The sequence below is a fragment of the Mchenga conophoros genome, linkage group LG20, assembly GCF_057382185.1.
Source record: "Mchenga conophoros isolate Kocher_MC1m ecotype Shallow Benthic linkage group LG20, M_conophoros_male_GT1.1, whole genome shotgun sequence".
Classification (NCBI taxonomy): domain Eukaryota; kingdom Metazoa; phylum Chordata; class Actinopteri; order Cichliformes; family Cichlidae; genus Mchenga; species Mchenga conophoros.
Window position 1 is genome coordinate 37,730,303 of NC_140545.1, and position 26,133 is coordinate 37,756,435.

General features: G+C 39.9%; 1 protein-coding gene across 1 annotated transcript; it reads right to left on the bottom strand.

Annotated features, from left to right (window-relative positions):
• Window positions 1–315: 315 nt before the first annotated feature.
• On the bottom strand, window positions 316–23,268 carry LOC146551397 (membrane-associated guanylate kinase, WW and PDZ domain-containing protein 3-like). Its single transcript, XM_085261031.1, has 9 exons — window positions 23,205–23,268; window positions 20,624–20,740; window positions 16,463–16,582; window positions 6,596–6,802; window positions 4,133–4,295; window positions 3,189–3,268; window positions 2,433–2,490; window positions 520–626; window positions 316–419 (listed from the first exon to the last, which is right to left on the bottom strand). Exons 1-9 carry the CDS (start codon window positions 23,266–23,268, stop codon window positions 316–318), a joined length of 1,020 nt encoding a protein of 339 aa, XP_085117157.1.
• Between the last annotated feature and the right edge of the window lie 2,865 nt (window positions 23,269–26,133).

The window sequence follows — 26,133 nt, forward strand, 5'->3', positions numbered from 1 at the left end:
ACTAACAAATTTTGATCTTAGGGCTGATTTAGACATTTGTCATGAGCCCAAATTGGACATGTTTGACTAAAGCTTTTATAGAAGCACGTTGGTTGTAATTAATCCCCAAAATAACTGGATACATTTAAAGTATTATAATACCGACAAAGACAAGACCTGAGTTTTGAGGTAAATGCAACTTTTGCTAATTCAAATCTCAGAATGCAATTTAGGCCTATGTGTCTACTATAAAACTCTTCAAGCGTGTGTTTAGTAATGGTAATGACTGGATTTTAATGTTGATCTTGATGAAGGCTACAGGCTGAAATGCAGTGGTCAAGCAGTAAAGTTGTTCTTCATTACAAATGTTGCTGAAACTTCAACTTCTAATGACTGGATTTTCAAAGAAAGTACCCATTTTCCTCCACACTGACAGTTTTCTGTACAAAACGGACAAAATTTGACAATTTGTTCTCAAGCCTTCCTTGTGTATGAACCACTTTAATATGCCTGCGGCTCGAGCGTTGTAGGTGCAGTTACCTGAGGGCGTAGCAGCTTGTGGAGGTGCTGCAATGGGCGTGTCCACACTTGGTTTTCTCTTAGCTTCCATTACTGGATTTTCAAACTGGGTCTTCTGGTTGATGTGGCTGTACAGGGAATATAATATTAAATGAGCAAAAATCAGAATGTTAGATAAAGCTAGAATGTGCATTGAAAATATAAATGTTTTTTTGTTTCGATTGCATACTGTTGATCTATTACAGAGTTTCTCATGTCAGTTGACAGTCCGAGCTGCCAACTGATGGTTCACCGTTTGGTATCGCTGAATAGTGCTTGTCCAAAGAGCAGATACTGTTCTTTGCCTGCCATGCAAACCTGCGATTTGAATACGAGGGCTGTTTGTGACATAACATGTGCTAGGCAGACAGGCTGTCTTTATAATATGTGAGCTGTTCTAAATACATTACGAAAATCTTTAACCTGTCTTTGCCAGAACTGCTGCACATTTAAATGGTTTGAGAGAATATCTAAACCTCATTAATTAAAAATAAATTAACTGTCATGCCCAATGAATTCTGAGAGAATTTACATGGAGGAAATCAGTAGCAATCTTTCATGCTATGGGCCCATATTGTATAGCTGGGATAAACATCTGCTCAATGCCTCATAATGCGAGAATAAAAAGACTTAATGAACAGCAAAATGACAGAAATAAAAATGTGCCCTTTTTCACATTACAGGCACTGAGGTGGTATCGTTCCAGAAGTTTCCTAATATAACCAGGCTTTGCCAATCCAGGATCAGCAGCTATACTTGGGGGACTTAACACGAAACTTAATCTAAAAACAATTAATGATTTGCAGTCACACCTGTGTGCTTAAACATTTCCTGTTACCAAGGGAAATGTCCTTCCACGGTTAGATGGTAATGGAGAGAGGTAGCTCATCTGCATAATAAGCTTTAACGGTTGTAAATCACCATTACAGCACCTTAGGAAGAGAAAATGCATTGATGCTGCACAGTGAATCAGCCACATCCTGAGACACTGACTGTATACGTGTGTGCGCACGTGTGTGTGTGTGTGCATGGGTACTCTGCACTCTTACTGCGTATGACTCATGCACAGAGATACCCTCGCCATTATGTCTGAAGAGATAAACATTCTATTTCCTTCATTTCTGTCATTTCCTCTTTTGCTCTGTCTCACTTTCTCAATCCTTGATTGCCACGCCTCATGTTTTGTAGACACAGTGAGACTTTGCGTCACGTCGTTGCATTTGGTCGTTCATTCACAATAAAATTTGCCAGACAAAAAAAACACAGAGACAGAAGGGAGAGAGAGAGAGAGCCTCTCAATGACCCTCTTGCATAAACAGGCGCGTATATTTCCCCCCTGCCTGCGGGTCTCTTCCTCTTTGTTCACAGTAATGGCACTAAAATGAAACACTGTGCTCTTGTTTACACTCTCGATCAGAATTGAATCTCACCCTCGTTTCCATCTCAGGGACCTCTAAATCTTCATTGTCTGTTGTCTCCACTGTATTTTCTTTTTCAGATACACAGACAAAGCTGTAGCTCACTTGTTAGTTCCCACAAGGGTGCTTTCAGCAGAATTGTGGGAAACTACTGTTTGCACAATTGCATAATGTACTATTATCACGTGTCCCACAGGTTCCCCTGAGATCCAGCAGCTCAACATGTATATGCTTGGTATTAAGTGATATGGCTTTATGTTGCAGAATATACAAAAATATCTTGAAATAGAAACCATTCTAAATGGGCATTTTAGAGAAGTCAAATATGCAGAAACAGCTTCAGAAAACCTATAAAGGTCGAGAATGATGTCTCTTCAGGAAAGAGACTAAGAGACTCAATATCACCATGCATGCTTATCAACAGGTGTAGATTTCTATGGATCTCCAGGTATAAAAGGAAGAGAGAATTTTACTTACTCTACGTAGTATGTGCCAAATTGTGGATCCTCAATCTTCTCCCAGCCATAGGGCAACTCTGGATGAAAGGGAAAAAAACAGACAGGGAAAAGGCTGACTCAAATCACTTAAGATACTGCTGAGGCACTACATGGACAATTGGACACACTCAATGAAGTGTGGTGTTTTGACTGGCACCATCACAGCATGCTTAGCTACACCTACAGAACAGGAGGTTATTTGTCACTATGTGTTTAAGACTTGATACACACTATGGAGGAGGAAGGGGAAGACGGGCGGGAGGGGAGGGGGGGACACCGTGTGTTGTTAGAAAGCCTCCCAGGAAAAAATAACAGCCCTTCTTTCCAGTGGTGTGTATGTGTTCAGCATCTCGGGTTTCTGCTGCTGTGTGACAAACACATGCAGCGCAGAGGAGATCTTTACGCAAGAGGAGCCATAGAAAATTGCCTTTTGAGAGATGCTGCACTGATGAGCTCTCTGCATGTGTCCACGAAACCATTAGGAGGAGACGGGCGGACTGAGGACTGGGGGTTTGTGCTGTGTCACCAGCATGACTGTGACCAGGAGCGCTCAGCTGTTCAGTATCCGTCTGTTAGCCAGCGCCCCCTTCAGAGAGGCAGGGATGCAGTTCATACACACAAACCCTTCAATACAACAAGGACTTGGGAAAAGTGTAGGTAGCATGTGAGCGGACTCGATGGCTGTAAGTGCCTGCGCGATTGTTACTTATCACAGAGCTAGCTCCTATTGCCTCACCTCCTTCGTCGCATTTCTCAGGTGGCTTGGCTTTCTTGGCAAGACGTGGGTCCAGCCAGGTGGTGGTCTTGCTGTTATGACTGTAATATGAAAAAGATACAGGGCTTTAAGCACAGTTTAAATTATTTTTCAAATACTTAAGATGCCATTAGAGTTGAGCAATTAGCGCTTAGATCTCTTGGGAGCCACTTCACCCGGGGAGTGTTTTTCCATCTCTAGCAAACGAACAGAGCTCTCCCAAAACAGGATTATGACTAGTATTTAATCTTTTGGGATCAAATACTTTATTAAATAACCTTTTAAAAATATTAGTACAGTTTTAACAAAGCTCAGAGGACCGTTTGAGGCATAAGGGAGATGAAAAGAAAAAAAAAAGTCACAGATTACAGAAAGATGGAAAGGGATGACACAGAAAGATAAAAGAGTGAGCAGTTGCAGAGATCATAAAGAGCAGAACTAAGACAGCAGGTCAGGGGTGGCGAGCTCCATTTACCCTGTTGTTTCTCTCACTGGCAGAATGAGCTATTGATTTAGCAGCAGGCAGCTTTACTTGGCTCTCTCAGTGGCTCAGCATTGACTGTTTGCCACACTAACGGGCCAGGTAAACAATGCGGGCCTGCTGCTTTTAGCGGCAGCCAACAAAACCAACATCAAACGCAGGGGAAATAAAAGGAAAAACTTTATTGAGACTCAACTCCACTGCAATGGCTGAGTCTACAGACAACTTCCATGTTCAGCACCTGCTGGTAATTCAGTACAGAGAGTTGCACTGAATAGGAAGCAGAAAAAGTCAGAACTCTAAACATACTGGGTTAACAAGGCAGAAACAAAGAGATGAAGAAGAAACTGGGACTACAAGCAATGGGATTAGAACAATGGTGATGTAATGGGAGTGTAATAGGACAAAAACAAGACAGGGAAGTCACAGTAGAAAGGCTACTTACTCGATGAAATAGACCATGCCGGTTTCTGTGTAGGCCATCTCCCAGTTTTTAGGCAAGGGCTCCTGACTTTCATCCTCTGTGTTCCATATACGCAAGTCCATGGCCCCGGCTGACTGGTTGTAGCTGGGCACTGTCTTCCTCCACTCTGCTTTGTCCTTGTGCTCTGTGGCCAGGCATGGGGAGAGGGACATGGGCATGGAGACAGAAATAGGAATGGGTTGGGAGTAGTGGTGTGGGAGATGATAGAAGGAGAAGGAGACAGGACGTGAGAATGTGGCGCCATTGGAGCTCCTCTGGGCTCCTTGCATTTCTCCCTACTGCTGCTGCTGCTGCTGCTGCTCGAGCTGCTCTTCCTCTGTACACTAGCCGGACTGTTACATCCACAGGAGTGTAAGGGGTAGAGAGAGCGAGCGAGAGAGACAGAGAGAGTACACGCAAAGAGGACGGAAGAGCAGCAATTGCCATAGGATTTGCATGTCAGTAGTGATGTACTGAGAACTGCCTCCCAGGCAAGAGCAGAGTTGACCAATGCTTCAGCCCAGCCGGGAGCGCTACATCGCAACTCTATTAGCATCATAGTGTTGCTTGTGCGTGAGGGTATTTGCCTAATCTTGATGTGTATGTGTGCCTGTCTGGGTGAGGCTCTTATCTGCAGGTTTCATCTGGCTGTGTGTGACCTAGCTTTGTCGTGGCATTGAATGCTCACTCTGTTTGGCTGGAATAAAGGAATGGCAGAGGAAAAATAGTGACAACTGTTGACTGGAAGAAGTCAAGAGCTCTTTGTACTGAAACCAGGGCCCTTTTTCATGATAGAACCAGAAAGATGTTTCTGCATTTGTAAAGTCTGAATAAACGACTACACACAGACACTTGCTCTAGGGTACAGCTGCTTTCAGCCCTTTCAAAGAAATATAAACAGAAGAGCTGTTGCAAATTTGTGCAGGCAAGATTGCTAAAACCCCGAAATTACATGAAAGAAATGTACAATCAGTACTTAACTACATTCAAGGCCCAGAAATATGCAGCTGCTACCTCTTTAAGTGGGCACTCTAAAACCATATGAAGAATTCATGTATTTTCAGTGAGACAACTGACATGGTTCAGGGGGTTGGGAAGCCCGTCTTGTAACCGGAAGGTTGCTGGTTTGATCCCCAGCTCTGTCCATCCTGGCCATTATGTCGTTGGGCAAGACACTGCACCGTACCGCCTACTGGTGTTGGCCAAAGGGGCCGATGGCGCGATATGGCAGCCTCGCTTCTGTCAGTCTGCCCCAGGGCAGCTATGGCTACAACTGTGGTTTGCCTCCACCAGTGTGTGAATGAATAGTGGAATTGCAAAGTGCTTTGGGTGCCTAGAAAAGTGCTATATAAATGCAATCCATTATTATTGTTATTATTATTAATTAATAGTGATATTTGTCTATAATTAGTATCTTCTCTTGGTTGAGGTCTACACTGCCATCCAGAGATGACAATGCATATCTCTGACAATTTCTTACTTTGAAATATAGAAATTCAACCTAATACAATAACTGATCTTTTTAAAAGAAAATGTATTTATTTATTTATTTTAGAATTCGAATCCGTGTATTATATCTCTGGGACCTAATGTGTCCTTCTACACATAAGGTCCATGCCCATGAGCATATAGACAAAGCATGAAAGGAAGAGGAGGGGTATGATATTTGTTTGTTAAATAGAATAGAAGCGTGTCAACCGAGACATCAGGTCATGTGGGCCGGCACTGACACAGTGGGGTTGTAGGTGCAGGGTTGCAGCCAAGCTTGACTTTGCTGCCTGCCTGAACTACGGCTACGCACAATTTATTTTTCAGATCTTTTTTTTTTCGTCTTCATTTTTAAAAACATGTTGCAAGCACTCAGAATTGAGAAGAAAAGAAACCTTTCTTAATTTAGCATTTGCTGCTGTTGCCACTCGAGATACATTTTTCAATTTGCATATGCAACACACGACTCTACTTTTTGTAGTGTTTAAAATAAAAGAGTGTCTTGAGGTAATGACTTTCACTACTGCTACAATTTCATCCTCACTATTAGCTCTTAGCTGAGTCATGCAGTGGCATCCGTGTATGCGAATGAAACGAGCACAAACTATCTTTCTACCCGAGGGATTGCTTCTATTGATCTCAGACAGACTTTGGCTACATTTTGACTTTGCAGTGCTGTGATTTAGTGCCGACCTTGCATGCAGAGCAGCTAATCCTGAGAATGTTTATTTGGAGAGAAGAATGATAAGGAGAAAAGTAAAAAGGTCCTGCTGTTTTGCATTCTGAGAACAATATAATGAACTGCTGGAAAAAAAAATAAATCAAGCAAACAAAAAAGTGCTGGGGTTTAAATGTGTAGAAAGCCAGTAATGAAGGGAGCTGTAATACAGCTAGCAGAGAATGCTAACTAACACTTGTGAAAGCCACGAAAAAATTAAAAACAGCGGTGTCCCTCACCGGTCAGTCCGTTGACCAAAGGAGGCCTCTCTTCTTCCTCTTCCTCCTCTGGAGCAGCGCTGTCCTTTCTGTCCATCTTACTGACAGAGGTTGTGCGTTTTCTTTGGACCTCCGTGTCAAATTCCTCATCAAACAGAACCTGGTCCACCAGGTCTGGCTGTACAGGGCTCGGCTCCGCAGGGGGCTTAGGGGTCCCATAATAGTTGCCTGGGAAGAAGAGAGGGCGAGAGTGACAATGAAATATATTCTTTAATACATTTAAAAAAAATATGTGCAAGCTTTCTTGATTAATTTCATCATATAACCCTAACCCCAACCACTTATCTATACACATATTCACATACAACCCTTCCACTCAGCTAACCTGTAATCTGTTTCTTACCCTTACCCTTAGAGCAGACTTAGAAATTGCTAGGCAGCCTCTGCTTTGAAGATCTCATATTTAAATGTAGACACTTCAATTTTACCAAAATACACACAGACAGCCAGAAATGTTTACTATGGTATGAAAAGAGTTTCTTTCTGGCTTTATAGTGTACTGCGAAAAGAGGAGATAGAAGTACACACAAAACCATTGTGCTCGCAGCAGACCAAAAAGAGACTGTATCACTTAAAGTGTGAAAGATTACTCCTTTTTTTTTTACCTACAAATTTTATCTGGCAGACCTGTACTCTGGAACAAAATGAGACCAAGGATTTGCTGTTGTAACCCTCAAATGTTGTGAAAATCTCCAGGTTATGAAAAAGTCTGTAGCCTTTCTCCTAGATGCCAATATCACAATCAGTACTGACCCACAATACCATATGCTCAATCAGGACCACTGACTATTACTGTAACAACAGATCATTTGCTGGCTTCTAATCTTTGAAGTGGCCAAAGAAAAAAGTTTCGATTCACTCATTTTGTTTATGTGTTAAAAAACATAATGTTATATTTACTATTTCACTCACAGGCAATTGTGGCCACAGCGCTTATGCCAAGGTTCTCGGGCACTTGATTGTCCCTTTAAGTCCATCAGCTTCCCTTTGCTGTCATGTTGGAGCCTAAGGCAGTTAACGGTCTTACACCACAGAGCAAGCCTTTGTCTTTTCTCAACTACAAAAAAAAACGGGGTGACCCACTTACTACTCGCCACCTTCTTTCTTTGTGAAAAACAATTGAGGCCAAAAGATGTGAGAAAATAGTTGTGAAAGTATGGTGGAAGTATTGATTGTCCTCATATTTTTGTGTGGGATTGCAGTGTGCCGTGCTTTGTTTGAGTAGCCGAGCGTTGTTTTTGAACAGTTAAACGGCACATCGGAGAGTGGAAAGACACTGTGACCAAGGAGTCTGCGGGGAGGAGAGAGACAAGGGAAGGACCACTTTCTCACTGACAGAGATATGGTGGAAATAGAATTAAGTTCCACATTGAGGAACAATCATCCTTTCTATTGTTTAATGTCTCTCGTTTATAATAAATAAATATTCAAAGCCTTATCAAATTATCGCTTGCCATCTTAAAAGGAAAACAAAGAGCATTCAGATTAATGTACCTTACACTGAAATGCGTTATTACACTGACTGCAAAGTATAAGGTTATTAAGAGTTACCATCCAAACACCATTTTTAATCAGCTATAATTATGATACACTAAATAAACAAAAACAAAATCATCCTAGAGATGAGATGAGAAATTCATCATAACTGAGTCAGGTAAATAGATTAATGCACATTTAAATTAGAGAGCATTATTATCAGAATCAATTGGTTACTAGGTTTGTAATTAATAGCAAGCTTAATCGTGGAATAAAAATTGGAGGAGGTAAATTAGAAGTGGTAATTTGCTCTCTTCGTTCCAGTTTCTGAAGCTCACACAAAGGTTCCCGTAGCTTCTCTAAGTACCCCAGTGCAAAGAGCGGAGAGACGATGGCCAAAATAAGGAAGCACACTGAAATTGATTGCGTTGTAATTACTGTGTACTAATGAGTCACAACCTGAAAAGCAGCTTTTGTTTAGAATCACTACCTCCGTCCAGCACACAGATACAAAACCATAAGCTCCCAAAGTGAACTGAAAAGACTGCAGGCTAGATGTTTTTTTAAACTGTAGTTTAAAAACTGTAGAGTCCAGCTCATTAAGAACTTGCTAATGCACCGCTAATATCATTTAACATTTATATCCTGTGACTTTGCAAGATCCCCAGGCATCTGCTGTCTACTATGTACTATGTATAATTATAATATATCTAATTCTGTTCTGTGATCTGTCTTCCTTTTTATGTGATGACTCTATAGAGAATATATATGTTTTATTATTTTAACGACAAGCCACACAATAACAAATATATTTCATTATTACAAACAGATGGGTCAAACAGATCCTAATTCCTGATTCTAACAGATCAATAATAAAGATATCTGTGAAAAAAACAACTAAAGAATAAAAGATCAATTGATTTATCTATACACAAAAAGCACAACTGCAAATTATAACAGCAAGAGTAAAGACGAACAATAAAGGCTGTATTTACTGTTGCATATCTGAGCCAAATTGATGGAAAGGCAGAACTGTGTCGGTTCAGCTGTTCTGTGTAGAGACGTGGGAGCGAAGAGATACTCAGGAGTCTTTCTCTCTCAAATTGTGGTAGGATGCACCAGGTACCATCAGTTCAATACAATACAATACGATACAACTATTAATAATTTACCCATTTAAAATTATTAGTGTCCACAGAACAAGTGAAATGAAACAATGTAACAGTATGAAGTCAAAGTGCATCTCTTTTCACTTCTTTATACCTCAACTCATTCTAGTAACACAGCTGGGTTTGTATGTGTATAAAATGGTGCAGTATTTGTTTGAAAAACCTTTTAAATTGATATATTTTAAAAGCATTTTTTGATTCAGAGGTTTGGCGAGCTCTGCTCTCCGTTTCATCGTGCACACGCCTCCTTAGCTTTGCTGTATGTGTGTTCATTTCAGTGTGGCAGAAAGTGAAGCGAAGAGAGAGATTTGACTTGAAGACCACTAAATGATTAAGTGCAATAAATATTTCTTAACTGTGACATCAATATAAAACATCTATAAGAAGGTAAAAAAAAATCAATAACTGCATCTAACCTAAAAAGAGAAAGTGGCAGGGAGAAGCAGCACCAGCAGCAGGTGAGCTTTCTGCAGCATTTCACAGGCATTCGCTGCATTTTACAAGGATGACTGGATCTTTTTCTCTGCATATACATAGTTTTTCTCCTTGTAAATAAATGTGTTCAGTGCCTTTCTGCTTTCATCTGAGGTGTTGGTGTTGTGTGATATCCAGTGGCTCTGAATACTCTATTTATCTTTGATTGACTCTACTGACTAAAAGGCCAGCTGACACAGTTTGCTAAGAAAATATACAGTTCAAGGAAAACCCTCTATTCTTTATGTTGAAGGCTAATATTTAAACATAGAAGCTATTTTAAATTATTAAATTACCATGTCTTATCTTTAAAAGCTACAAAATAAATCCCTCAGGATTAAGAAAGTTCTTATCTGCTAGGTGGCAGATTGTGGAGTGACACAAAAAGTTCAGTCCTTCTTTTGATTCTATTTGTCACAGCCTATTTGCAGATTGTACACGTGGGCTTTCCTTGCAGGAGTGTTGCTACACCATTAGCAAGTACTTTGCCTCTATTGCCTTATTAAAAACAATAAACAAACAAACAGTCTGGCCAGCTCTGGATCAGATCTACTGCTAATTTGAAATAGGCCAGGAGTTTTTGGCGTTCACGTGTGAGCTTATTAGCTTTAGCTAACTTCTCCAGACAGATGACTTACTCTGGATGAGCTTTTTGAGCTCTCTGGTCTTGTTAAAGCCTTAAATCAATTTTTATTTTTATGTTTGTTTGTTTTTTGTGGTGGGTTGCCTGCACTGCTGGTTAGTATAATTTATGTTGTTTTACACTGCCTTTCCCAACCCTAGGGTTCATGAGTGTGCCCACTTGGGAACCACTGGTCTAGCCAACCCAGTGCACCCAACAATCTGTTGCACCAGGAACTCACATTAATGCAGCTGCATCATTTCAACAAAAAGGGAAAGAGAAAGAGTTCATTGTTTTTCATTTCCACATATTTATATATAAACATCTCTACTGATAAATGAAATTCCAAAATCTCAACATAGTGTGCAATCCTCATATGTAATAGTAGCAACATGGACATTCCTGCTTTTCTTTCCCTAATATTTATGCCATATTCTTTTCACGAAAGCAAGAAAAAAGGGAGAAACTTATCTGACCCGTGCATGGTGCTGACATATTTCAGCCTAATTAACAAATGCTTTATGCATCCTTATCAAGACAAAAGGTTCTGGTTTTAATAGGATACGATCACCTTTTGGCAACCTCGATGATGTCAGAGTGCTCACCATGAATCTTGCACCTTAATTACTACCCTAAGATGAATGGACTGTTCACTCTCAGAAGAAAATCCCTGAGGCCACCATGCCAGCAGCTACCCGTGACAATATGTGATTGACAGAAATAGACACCTGTTGATGTGGGCTCTCATTTAGCCAATTAATATGCTGTGGTCTACCAAAAAAATGTAACAAGAAGCAGCAAATACAGAAAGAAATTAGAGTAAGAATTACTATTTTATCTAGGTAGGAACCCCTTTTTTGTTCCCTAATAGCTTAGATTTAGATCAAGCTCCTGATCTTGGAATTCCAAATTCCTGTAAGTCACCCACTCACAAACATTGGATGAGATTTATATGCATCTCAGTTTGGTTTCTATATTTAACATACTTGAGGGAAAGTTTGTCTCAAATACAGAAAATCACAGTGGATCAACGTATTACTATCCATCATCAACAGCTTGTGAATTTTCATTCTCAAAGTACTAACAAGTTCAGCATAGTGTTATTACATTAAAGCACCTGTTAGATAGGTGGTGAGTGGTGGATGGACAGTGTAAAGCAAAGTCATTTTCATTTTAACTCAGCTAACACTTGGTTGGCACTGTCAGAAGATTACACAGCCACACACTCATACTAAACATGCAAGGGTATGTTTGCTGCTCGTAAGAAACAGTTTTGTGTGAAAGAACACGTTTTTAAACTTGGCTGCTGTTCCCCAGAGACCCCAAGACGAAATGTATCCACAGTCCTCATGTGTTTATTGATGGGAAAGAATGTGTATACAGATTGTGTGTGTGTGTGTAGATATCATGCCATCTGTTTTAGTCAGCAGCTGCCAGAATACAGTATCACATCTCCAACTTGTGAGTAACTGAATAAAATGTGAGTACAACTGTTACCACAGTTATATTTGCAGGGAGAATTAACTCCTCCAAATCCTACTTTATCCTTCAGAGAAACTTTTGTTATGAGCTCTGATGCTACAGAGCAAGAATTCATGAAGTCAGGGTCACTTAGTAATGGGAATTGCTAGCAAATGTTTTGTGGGATGTTTTCAAAGACAAAAGGAAATTGGAGACATCCCTTATACTGTGGAAGCTTGGGAAAAACCTCTTAAGGATTTATGCTTTGGTTCAGCTCTCACCACAACCGCCCCCTCCACCCTCACCACATTTATCCCTCTGACTCTTTGAACCTGCCGGCTGCAGTCACCGACCCTCATTAATCATTGAGGATGGCCTTCCACTCTCTTGGGTAGTGCCCAGCCTGCCCAGGCCTCATCACTGATTGCTTGTGCCTCAGGTGGGTAAAGCGTCTCTTATGCTCCAGCCTTGGCACTGGGTGTAGGCCCTGCTTGGCATGGATGCTCACACTTCACAAGCCAACCTTGTCAACTCTGCTTTCTCCTGCTCGGTCTCCATGTGTTTGTGTGTGTGTACAGCTTAGCAATCTACTGTTGACCTGCCTCTCATAAATGAACTTCCTCTCTAGTTTATGTTCATTTCCTGAGTCTGTGTTGTGAAACCCAAAATGTATTAAACACCATTCATATCTTTACTGTAAATTCCTGTTTTTATTATTGAGCTTGTCAATCCTAACTAGTTTTTTTTCTATATCTTTTATTTTCCTCAATTTCAGTTTCAGCCGTTTCTTCCCTTTCTATGTTTCCTTTTTCTTTTTTGTATGTGCAAAAATCTAATTGAGTACTATACCATCTCTTTTGTACTCCTTAGAGATGAGTTACTTCTTAATCAGTTCCCATGAATAGGCAAACGTAGCAGTTGCCAGTCCAGCACCTTTATACCCCCCTTTTCTGTGAAAACTGGCCTGTTGCATTGTTACAAATCTAATCCACAGTTATGTAGCTTTGTCTCAGAACTTCGTAAAGCCTATAACACCAAAAATATCCTATTATAAAATGGTTGTAGGCAGTGTGGCTGAGCAAAACAAGGAGGCCGTAAACAGTCATTTCTTCTCCACTAAAGTCTGTGATTGTCATGGGGGATGAATTTGGCATTGCACAAACAAAGGGATTTCATCATTTTCAGCCCCTGTCAAACCATCCCCTGGTGGGCCTGCAACTTCAGACTGTAACCGTCAGCTAAAAAGACCCTAGTGCAGCCTTGTCTGTAAATCATGTCCTGTGCTTTTTCCTCAGTATGTCATTATGTAGTATTTTATATTTGCAGTGCATCCAGCAAGCCATTTTTGCACCGACCTATGATTATACCTTCTAACAGGTAATCAAGGTTATGTTTCCCATGGCAGTCTTGTTAAATACAATCACGGATGAGGATGTACGCATAGCCAGATCCATACAAGCCACAAATTTAGGTAGCCCACTGATTTTAATAATTGCTCACAGTATAATGGGATCCCGTGGCATCAGGAATTCATATTAAATGAATGTTGAACACAACATAGGAAATAATAAGATATTAAAATTAAAACAACACTGGAATTTCCAGATGAAATCCAATTAAATCAGCTGTAGCAGGCCTAGTGTTTTATTGACTTTTGCTGGTCCATTTCTGCTTGCAGCATCTGTCATGAATGATTCATACCACTGGCTTTTCTCTACCTTGCACAGTGAGGGGCATAAAGTCGGATATGCCCTAAATCACATACATACAGGCACCCAAATCAATTTCAGCTACAACATAAGTGTTACACTTTGACACTTTCTCTGTAAAAGAAATACTGGCAAACCAATCTGTATGTTTTTGTGTAGTTTTAGTTTCTCCATTCAGTTCCCCAACAGCTGAGTCAACTTTTATGCTAATACTTCCCTGGAAAGCGGAGAGCAAGATTGTTGAAAACACAATTTTCCTCTTTTATGCTTAGTTAAGTATTTTCATCTTAATGGCCTTCTTAAATAACTTCCTATTGTTGTTTAGTGAGTTGAAAGTCTGTGAAAGACTTTTTTTCCTCCACCAAATACTCCCTTTAGTAGAGCAGCAAGAGTGAGTTTCGGTCTTGGTTACAGCATGCTACTATTATTCACAGGTCTGAAGGATTAGTCTCAGAGGTAATGGTGATTGTGGGTTTTTAACCATTTCATGGAACTTTTCTTTTTTCCAGGGTACATTCTTTAATGACTGAAAAACAAGAACTGGATCCACAGGTTTTAAATTGTTTGGGAATTTCTCCAATCCACACAGGATCAGACGTATAAATACATCCTCACTAATATTTGGTTAAATGTCCTGTAGCAAGATATAGCCCAACCAATTGCTTTTGGTAGACATCAGCAACCTTTGGCATAATTCTAGCTGGATATTTGAACACTTTTCTTGGCAGAATTGGAAGTTTACTTAAATTAATTGTACCAAATGTGAAGCACAGTGGTGGTAGCATCATGGTCTGGGGCTGTTTTGCTGCCAGTAGTACTGGTACATTGAGAAACTCCAAAATAATTTTAAACTTGTGCACCCAATTCTTGTTTCCTTAAAGTCTCCAAAGATATATTCTGTTTAATCAGTCCATCCTGGAAAAAGAACACTTCAAGGAAATCATTAAGAGCCCCATAATTAATATGACATTAATGTGTGTCTTGTTGGCTTTTGACCACATCTTTATATGCTATTAAAGTAGAGAGTGAATGCACTGTCTACAAACAGTACTAAGCGTGTCATGAAAGGGAGAGGTAGTGATAAATGATGATTCACTGTTGTTTTCCCTGAACCTTTGACATTCAAAGTTCAGTTCAAGAAGGAAAAAAGAAACAGTTTTCACACTAAGACACACAAAACAACATAAATCATATATAATGTGGGTACTATACCCTTAATCCAATTAAAGAAAATATCCATGTGCTTTAATAAATCATCAACAAAAAACCCTAAAGAGCTATGGGCTTTACGGGACCTCTGAAAACATGCATTATCAGATAATGTGCATGGTGTGCATGTTAATTTTACCATCTACAATATAAAGCCTGGAGCCACTAGTAATCAATGTGAAGTAGATGACTCACTAACCAAGGCCAGCCATTATGAGGTCAAATATTTCACCCTCTCACTTCCTGCTTTAAAGTATGTCTGTCTATTTGTAGGTCTGTGTGGAAGTTTATTGAGCAAAAGGCTTGGCATTAATAATTAACTCTGTGAGGTTGTGTTTCTATTCCATTCAATACACACATGGTAGTGTTACATTAGGCAGAAAAGGACAGGGGGGGATCCATTATTTATCCCGAGCACTGGCTCATAGGCTCAGGGTTGGAGGGCCAGTCTCTCAGGAGCAGATGTGGGACAGAGGGCAGATGAAAGAGCTTTTACATAGCAAACACATTTTCGACATCATGAGTAGGTGAATGGGGTAAAGCCATCTGGGGATATATTATCTCCAGTTCTTTCATTTTTAGGATGGCAGTTTGATGACACGGGCAATGTGCTGATTTCACCTGATGACCTTACCGAGTACAGCTCAGCAAATTCACAAGACAACTAATAACCAGGACCCTGGCGACTGGAATGGACTGGGACATTGGTCTGTCCTCAGTGTTTATAGTGTTTACAGAAATTGTAGTGTTTTCCAGTTTGGTTCAGTTACTTTAGGCCAATGAAAAGAATGTCAACTGAGCCAGAATACAATCTGAGCAGAGTGATCTTAAATGAAAAGTTGTCTTGTTTGATGTGGTTTGTTTATGGTGCGATGGCAAAACAGAACATCTGCAGGATTTCATTATGGTAGACATGATTTTAGCACCAATTCAGGGGTCACACTACAGTTAAATCCATCTTTAGCCTTAGTCACACAAGCCTAGAGACTGATATGTGACAAAGAACTTGCTGCACCAAAATTTTCCTTGTAATTGCTTTGGTCATTTGCTACTGGCTACTGGAAGGCGATGGCTTGTCTTCCAACACTCAACATTTATTCTTCAACCTGCAGCAAGCACACCTCAAAAGATGTAACTTTTACTTTGAAGACAAACTGTCTAAGTTTCTGTTTTCCATCACACTTTTTAAAATTTTTACTATGGCTTGGCGAGTGTTTGGAGTCAGCATCTTGCAAACTATTGGCAACCATGGTTACCTGCTAGCAACCAAAGGGCAATCACATGGAGGTTTTTGGTGCGGCATCACATACCTCTTTGCAACCAATTTCGCACTGGCAAGCAACATCTTGAAAAGTAGTTGCTAGCAGTTGCCTGGGGCAAAAAGTTTGACAGTGACTGCCAGTGGCTGTGGCTGTCTGTATGACTCAATCTTCAAATCTACCCCTATAATAGTACAGTATTTGTTTCTCATTATTTATAACAATGATTAAAAGTGGCTGTATTTTATGCTCAGAGGAAAAACTGGTATTCACAACAATCAACAACCAGACAAAAGTCCGAAAAGAACAAAATCATTTTATAGTTCGATACCAAGGTCAGGGTCTGATGTGTGTCTGATATTTTGTAACTCCCTATTTCTCCCACTTAAAAGTAAACTATCTATCCAGGCCCCTCCATAATATTGTGTTCCTTGTGTATGAGAACATACCATCGTAGGTGCCACTCTCCAGCAGCAGTCCACTTTCTTCCAGTTCACGAAACTCCGCCACACTGATAAAATTGTAGTCCACTCCCGGAACCTCCCCTTCTCGAGGCTGCCGAGTAGTACCTGCCAACAATGAGAAAGTTTAATACAGTAGGAACTCCAAACAAGTGGAATGTGCCATTCATCGCCAGGGTGGGAGTGGGGGTTGGAAGTGACACTCAATCCAACATGCCCACAGGGATGTGATTCAAGTCCAAATACAATGCTCAGGGGAGAATCTGTGTCTGCATCATGAATAGTCAACAAAGCTGGGACAGCAAAGCGATGAATTCATTATTCAAATATGAAGCAGAGGGGAAAAAATGTCCTCCACAGAGCAACACAGCTGTCACAATACAGAAGAAGTACAAGTGATGACAATGAAGAATATTTTTAATTACATACTTTGACGCTGATTGTGTAGAACAGCACCACTTTAAGCACGATAAATGAGAAAAATTAGAAAGCTCTCTGTTGACCTTACACATATTTTTTTAAATAATAACACCATCTGCATGTCTGCTCTGTGTGGAAATTAGTTCTCCGAAATTAATAATAACTAATCCAATGTACATCCTGGTGCTGTACACTTCTGACATGCCAGCCTACGGCTACCTAAATAAACTGTTTGTTTATGCAACGCATTTTATGGGACCTCATTATCAACAAACCACAAACTGATATTGTGAATAGATTCAAATGAATATAACGCACTGTCACCTCAAAGCCCTTTCTGTTGATTTATTAGCCACAATAGTTGTTTCCTGCACTAAAAAAAAAGAATAAAAAAACAAAAAACAACAACAACAAGCAAATCACGCATACTTGCAGTGTATTTCCAAATGTCAATGGTTATGATCGGTGGCAGTTGCTTTGCCTAAAACAATAATCGAGAAAGAAGAATTCCCTTTTTTCCCCAAATGCATCCTTGGTTCTCCTTCTCCTTCGTTTTACAGTCCTTTACCCCCTGAAACAGGCAACCTTAAAGCACTTTCAATTCCAGCAAAGAGCCATTAAGTAGTACCATGCTGCAACTGTGATTTAAAAAGTGTCACATTTTCCCTTGTTGATGGTCTCATTGGCAAGACACTGAAAACTTACTGTTATGAAAATAATTTAATGCTCCTTAACACGCCAGCTGCTCTTACCATCATCTTAGATGTAATCAGGCCTTTTGAAATACCTCAGCTAAACCGCTCTGCTATCTGACTGCACTGCAGGCACGAGGGATTTTAACTCCGAGCTTAATAGGAACCCATCCCCATTCTTCATTTTCTTTCTGTGTCAACATCCATCCCGACTGCAGTGTGAGCCATCGCATCTGAAACTGCTTAGTTTCTTGCAAAGGCAATCTTTTATTCTGTCAAACAGAGCAATCAGATGAGACCAATAAAAATCACAAGAAGAAGATATATGAGCTCATTTTTGGAAGAAGGAATAGGGAAATGTATTATGTAGCTATTTATTGTTAATTCAGCTACCTTACCAACAAACTCCAAGACACTGGATCGGTTTTCCTGTTATACAATCATGTAAATGTATTCATATGAAGTTGGTGCAACATGACTGCAAAAGGTAGCAGAAACCTCCCAAAATAACACAAAATAAAGGAGAAAACAATAACATTACAGTTTTAAAACATGAAAGAGATAGCAAAAATAAAACTGTATGTGTAGTTTGTTATTCAGTGGTTAGACAGTGGAAAGAGACTGCTAGGACTGCTGAAACTGCCACCTGAAAAAAAGAGCACTGGGAGAAGGAGCCTTGAAGAGAGCACCAGAAGAAATTTGCTGCCAATTCTCACCGGAAAATACAAGCCTGTTTTAACTTTTAGTTTATGTGTTTGATTTTTTTAAGAGATGAAACAACTGTATGAAAACAATACAGGAGCAAAACAGAAGAAAAACAAAAAGTAAATGTAGTTGATACAGTAGGTCTGTGGAGGTTATTCTGACTTCACATCAAAATCCAGCTCTCCAGTGTTAGATATGAACTGTGTTTCATGGATTTTCTTAGTCGTGAACTGTATTTTGCAGGTTGAACACCCACTCAGTGGAGCACCAGAAGAAACAACAAGCATTTGCCCACAAGATGCTAATTGCAGCAAAACAAAAAAGAATGAGTAAAGAAGCACGTGGATTGCCATTTGTAAACTGACAGATGCTTGATCGCATAGTGCCAACTTCAAACTTTTAGTCAGACTGTGTGAGTTTGACTGTAATATACGATAAACACACAATAAATCAGAACGCTAACATGAAGGGACATGGAAATATGAGTGTTGGTTACAGTTGCTGGCTCAATAGCTACAGTGAAGACACAATAAACACTCGAAAGTGGGCATTTAGCTTGTCCATTTTGGCACACATCATCCACAGTTGTCTGAGACTTACAGTAAGTAGAAAACAGTAAGTGAAGAGTTCAGTGCAACAGCTATGCTTAGTTTTTTTTTTTGTTTTTAAACTTCTCAAAATAGAAATTGCAATTGACTGAAAACCTGAGGCACTTTATTTTTACCTTTGCACCATCCTTCCTTGGTGTTTTATCGTGAAGCGAGACTAGTGGGCCTGAGTGCTGTGCTGCAATGGATATTAATACCCAGGGAAGGAGAGAGCGATAGTAGACGGTAGAGTTGGGTGTTGGAATTTAGTGAAGCTTTAAGGATTTTTGGGTGACCTAGACCCCTGGTACTGGCTTGAGCCCCAGTTTGTGGGAGGCAAGAGTGACACTTAATGAAGCTTCTCTGTGTGCAGCAGAAAAGCAAAGTCATACTTCTGTCACTCCGAAATGCTATTTGGAGTGCTGTAATGAGCGCATGGCATCATGCTGTAATGGCTATTTAGGCTGCTCACAGGGTCACTTTGGCTGAGTGCACTGTGATAAGCCACTGGCACAGGCCTGAATGAGCAAACTGGACAGCGGACATATGCTGAGCTACTGAAGCCAAACCGCAGTGTTGATACGCGTGGTTCACAGTTTCTATTATCTTCCACAATAACTCACTAAAGTAGACCCAAATGTGCACAAGCAGGTACAACTACAACACTGGCTTTTCAGCTGTGATAATCATTGTGATAATGTGAGAAAATGTAACATTTGCATTTTATTTGAGATAGAAAAGACTGAGATGTTATTTATCACACTGTAATTAGGAGAGGAGGTCTAATGATTAAACTTTAAACTACTGTGAAACTTCCACGACAGCAAGCATGATTATTCGGTAAGACACAAATAAATATGCATCTCAAATTAATCAGTGATACTTCTACACAGCAATATTCCTTAAATGCACCTCCAACTGTCTTTTGAATAATGTCCCCCACAAGCAAAATGTCAGAAGTGAAAGCTTTCCAAATGCTAACTGTGAGTTGCACAAGTAATAAATGCTGTCTCAGTGATAAATGGCAAAAACATTGTTGTTTATGTTTTGTTTTTTTTTTTTAACTCAGCTGCGCATCCCAGAGAACTGCAGCTGCTCGTTCATTTACGCCTGTTGCCCTTGTTGTCCATTTTTAAATCACTCGGGTATTAACACAGAATATTCCAAAAGAAGCAGTGGAGCAAACTCAAACTGAGGGGGGAAAAAAAAATCAGAGGGTGGAAAGTAAATAGGGAAGAAAATGTAGAATTACTCTTTCCTGAATTTAAATCGAACACAACCAAGGTCTGACAACAATCAGAAACTGACAAACATCTCTCTTAATTAAATATTTCATATACACGAGGGCAAAACTCCATTATTAAACATAAAAACACTGAAAGTTTTTCACCCTTTTTTATTCCACAAGCACTGAAGTCTATATTTATACATTTTACCTATGTAGACATCCATATAAAAGCCTATTCAGGTTTTCATAGGACTGTGTGCTTTTACAAATTTTGGTAAGATCAAGAAGTGAAAATCTGCAGTTTATAATACTGAAGTGTAAGTAGAAGAAATTAACAGAAAACAAGTTAAAGGGGTTTATTTGAATTAAAGAATAGGGAGGGCCTGGAGGAAAATGCATAACAGGTAGTGCTACAGATGGGAAGAGACTACGCTCCATCTGGAGAGGTGAGAGGGCAACAAGAAGACCCAGACAGAGAGAGAAGACTGAAGGGCCCAAGGCTGAGGAAGCTACTCACAGGGAATGGTACGCAGGTACAGGTTGTCCCTAATCACCTGCTGGAGCTTATGGTCCAGGGAGCCCTTCTGAAACTGCAGACTGAGGTAGTGACGCAAATCAGTATTCAACACTTTACCTGGAGGGAAAGAAAAGAAAAGTTTGAGTTATGAATTCACACTGGACGGCCTCCAAACTACACACATTTTAAAAACACCATTTTGATTATTTACATTTAAAGACAATTAAAAAAGATAATCAGAAATTTTATTTTATAACCAACAATATTGGAAAGCTCTAATCAATAACCCCTGCTACAGTGCCCAAATCAAAAACACCACATGTTGGGACAGTAAACATTTACATCTGATACTATGTGATTAGTAGCACATAGTAGCATGCAAGTCTATGAAAGTTTTACGCTTCCAATAATGATCACTGTCATGTTTCATGCTATCATGCTAACGTAAAGAATAAGCCTTAAAGAAATAAAAAAAGATTTATTTTTTTTTACCCAAGCTTTAGTTAAAAACTTTATTTTTGAAACGTGCTCGAGAATAATACACAGGTTACAGATACACTTGCAATAAACTGTGCAAAAGATGGACCTAGCTTCCAGATCACAAACAATAAGCCAATTTTATCTGATGGCCACCAGATGGCGATAGCACAGGTGCTATGTTTTAAAAAAGGAGGATTGGCCTTGGTATGCTCATTACATAACGGCTTGTGACCAATTAGCTGCCAGCCAAAGCACTTCACAGTCAGACACACCCCTCCTTGTCAAAAACGGGTTTTTGTTGTTTGTTTGTTAAATCAAGATCTCAAGGCTTTAACGCTGAACATCAGAAACCAATGGATGATGTCACTGTAGCTATGCCCACCTTTATCATCGATGAGTTAGACCCTTGAGATACATTTTTCCCCACCACTGTAGGTTCAGTCAATCAATGTAACCCATCAGACATACATATTTATGTAATTCAAGACCTGCTAAGGAACACTTTTTTTTTTATTGTGTCCTCATTTGGAAAACCTTCTTTTTCACACAACTGTAAGTAAATGTACATAGTATGATCTCTATCCAATCCCGATCGGAATGAAACCTATTAGTCACATGATTAAATATTTATTAAGCTCTATCGTTAAAAATCCAGACGCATGGCAAAAGGCAAGAGCATAACATTAGCACTATTATTTCCTAGTAGGAACAGCAGTTTAATCCAAGTGTGGGGAGTGATCTGATTAAACATTAATTGGACAATTTTGTAGTAATAATTCAGATGCACTCACGACAAAAACAACCAAACAAAAAAAAAAACAAAACAGGAACAGAACATTAGGATGGCTGTTTTTTAGAAGCAAAAGAAAAGGAAGGAAAGTCTGAGAAAGAGAGTGCAGGAAGAAGATTTACAGTTCTTCTTAGAGTGATGGAATATCATAGAGATGAAGAGAGAAGAAAGAAACCAAGAGCAAAATCCTTTGTGCTTCTTTGCTACAGTTAGACTCTTCCACTGTGTGGTCTCAAGCTGTGTGTGGAGCATAAGTTTCTTTCTGAAGAAGGGACACGCAGGATGTGCTTTGAATACGTCTTCACTACCACTGCGGGCATCAAAGCTCATTCTCTCCACCACTGCTTAGCAGGGGGTACACAATTAACCTGACGCTGCTGACTAAGGGAGTGGGCACAAGGATGTGATATCTACATCAATTGTCATGCCATTTGTTTGGCTTTGGGGTTTTTTCTTCTTCTCAAAAAACACTTTGACTTTGATCAGAATCAAGTCTTGTATTATGCATCTGTCCCTTTTTCTTTGCCCAAAATGCAGAAACGCAAGGCCAAGATGTGCCAATGTCTGCCAGAGTCTCTGACAGAAGTGGTGAAATCCAGCAGATGTCTTATCCAAATCAGGAAATGTTGACAAATCAAACACAAGTCATGCAGAAAATGACAGACTCCAAATGAGATCGACATTAAACTACTGTGGGGAGCTTAAGTCAGTCACGTCTTACAGCAGAATATGTAAATATGTAATTTTACAAATTGTAAGAGCGATTCTCTTGTTGGCTCATCTGCTCATAAATATTTTGAAATAGTACTCTGCATCATTATTTTAATTAACAACTAAAAACTTTTTTTTGCATTCAAATGTATTCACTAATTTACAAAATACACACACATACGCATACAGACACATGTAGAAAATAAAATGTAGAAAAAAAAATCCAACTCTCATAATAGCAAAGAGAAATATTCCCATAGTGAAAGTAATGATTTTTTTGTGGCGCATCCTACACATCCCACACTCTGTAAGAGCTTTTCCTATTCAAGAAAAACTTGAACAATATTTTTATGACATTTTCATTCGGAAGTGTTAAAGGAGAGCCGAGGCAGCTGGGGAATAAGACAAAATAAAAACCCACCTAATTCCAAAATATTGTAAATTAAATTCATTGTTATTCATTCCCTAAGGGGATAAAACAAGTAATGCTAGGACTGCAGATCAGCAGGATAATGTTGTCTTAAAAAGTGGTGGTGAGAATATTTTTTAATAAAACGTTTTGAATTTCTTGTTTACTGGATGCTCAACACAACTCAGTACTGTGGCACTGTGCTCTGCAGGAAGGCACAGGCAGGTTTTTGGAATTTTTGGGGCTTCCAGTCATCCTTCATGTACCTGCTAATTTGCTTAAGCTGAAACGGTACCGTAATTGCAGCATGTCAGTGGTACAAGTAAGTGCTAAGGCATGGAGAAGCATGGCTATCTATTATGTAACTCTATAGACTTTTTATTGGCACAATGAATGTAAGGAATTTAGGTCAATGAAACAAAAGCTGCCTGGCTTTGAATACACAACAAAACCCCACAAAAGCCACAAGCCTGCGGTCCATGTTCCCAGAAGCTATGAGAAATGAAAAACCCCAAATTCTAATAAACATAAAGAAAATACATCCCATCCCTCCCACTGGGTCAAGCTTGTGTAGATGGGAGTGATTACCCCTCCGCCAGGGCTTTTATCAAGCTTGGGAAACCCACCCCAAATCTATTTTCACACAAGGCCTTGGAAGATCAACTGGTTTCAGTGTGGACAACAGAGGGTACTAACCGATACCACAGAATTCCCGCAACTATGTGTAGATACAACGCAGGGTCAACAAAAATCAATCTCTTTTTCTCTCTCGTACTTACACACAAACACATGCAAATTACCTCCACTGCCCAAAGCAAACTCCTACTCAAGAGCCTCTAACAGGGTAGCCTTTGTGGCCCGCCTGTCAGCTTGCGTTAGCCTGCCACATCATATCTCCAGAGACAGAAAGAGAATGAGAGAAAGGGGGAGTGCAGCGACTCTCAGCTTCCTGCTAGGTTACTAGGCAGCACATCACTGGCCTGCCAGGGTAGTAGTACGAGGCATGTGGGACACAATGGAAGCCTTTGTGCCTTGTCATCCGGCTATTAGGCACTCTCACACAGGGGGAGTGTAGGGGAGCAGCTGGGGAAAAGGGGAACTGCAGTTCAAGGATGGAGAATTATTAAAAACAAAGGGAGTGAAGGCGGACAAGGTGCACGAAGTGGGTGACGTTTGCACGGAGGATTAATGATGATGCATGGGAACACACATGGAAACCTACCATGCTTGTCTCATTTTCCCTTTTAATCATTGTTCAACCACTCCATGCATGCCTGTGCCGCTCTTTCTGTGGAGATTCATCAGCCCTGGCAGATCCCCACGGGGCTCTTCACACCTATGTTTGAGATCACTTTCTGAATTGCTATCAGGCCTCCCTGCATCTCTCCTTTTTCTCTATTCCACTGCTAGCCACTTAACCTTTTATTTGCTCTAATAACAATCCTCTGCTTTCAATGGATGTCTGCATCTACCTGTCGCTATAGTGCCTCTTCACCTGTCTTCTGCCGCAAGGATAAAGGCAAATACAAGCCAAGCCTTCTTTTTGTATTTAGCTGCCATTAGTTTTCAGGTCACATATTGAGGAGCAGGAGGACAGGCTTAGCAGATGGGTACACAACTTTCCTGCTTTAAAGTGCACAATGAAATGCTAAAGCAGAACAAATCCTTTGTAATGTACTTTTATTTAGAAATATGAGGTGCTTCGGATTTTTTTTTAAACATAATTACAACAAAACAGAATAAAATCAAATGCCTAGAAGCATGCTAGCAGCACTGAGACTGTTTCTACATAATCCTTCATCACAATGCTAACACAATTTAGCAGGTATAATGCTGACTATGTTCAATTTCTTAGAAAAACTGTGTTAAAATGTACCAAATCACACAACCAGCAAAGCACAGTTGAGGATGACAGTAATGGGTTTTTTAAGCATTTCGTCTTGAAAGAAATAACACCATCAACTGAAATTTCATCTGGGGTAAAGTGTCTCACGACAATCCATCCAACAGTTTAAGACATGCCATTGAAAAAAAGATATAGGCTAATAATTTCATGTGCTGCCTATCGATTATCACTTTGATAGGCTTCATCTTCTAGTGACCAAAGTGGAACCAAGTCTAATAGTTTACGTAGTATTTTAATCATCAGCAGAGCAATAGATTAGCTGTTAATCTGTTGTTCAGACTGATATAATCATGAGAAAGAAGTTAGGTTGACTCAAAAAAAAAAAAAACTCTCTTCAACTACAGAAACAAATAAGCTTCCAAACTTTCTACCGAGCACTCAGGTAAAACTATCCATCTTTGTTTGTCTTCTGCTAAAACCCTGCAGCTCGACTTGGCACACCAGCATGCTCTCGGTTCACCGGGGCCAAAACAATACACTTGCAATACAGATATTTACCCAGGCATCCAGTAAACAGGCAGTTAAATTACAATATGCTTGCATAGACACAATGCTCTTCCAAAATGAGAGAGGAAGCAATGAAGAGATGTCACCAGCAGGGGTGTCAGTGGGCGTCTAATGAGGCAATTCTCTGACAGTAGTGCAGCTCCAGAAATGGTGAGAAAGCCCCTACCATCTGCTAATTACCACCTTGTTAGGTTCATTTGGCAACTTGGGACAATAGAATGTCCTGCCTCATTCTGTATGACAGGCAGACAGAGGAATCACCAGATTTTTGGAAACACGGTTGTCTATATTTATACTAAAAAGGTAGAGGAAAATGAAATAAACACTTACGGCTCATTTTGGTTTCCCTTTAGAGAGCAACAGGCATACAGACATGGTGGGTTTTACACCAGTGGGCTCATCTTTCAGTGTCATGTCTGCCCAATCAATGTGACATGAATAAAACCAGCATTTCTCCTTAAACACCCTTCTTTGAAGTTGGAGAGGTGTGGATTGTTTCTTGTTTTAGAACAAATCTTTCGCTCGTGTGGCCACTGTTTAAGCTGAGAGCTGTACTTTAATTGGCTAGAAAAGGGAGTCTGTGTGAAGTCAATTAGTGCTGCAAAGCTCAAGTGATTAATTGTGGATGGAGGAACACTTTGGGATGAAAAATGTTAGATGAAGGAAATCAATGTCCCCAGTAGCCCTTCTCCCTTCAGGTTAGATAG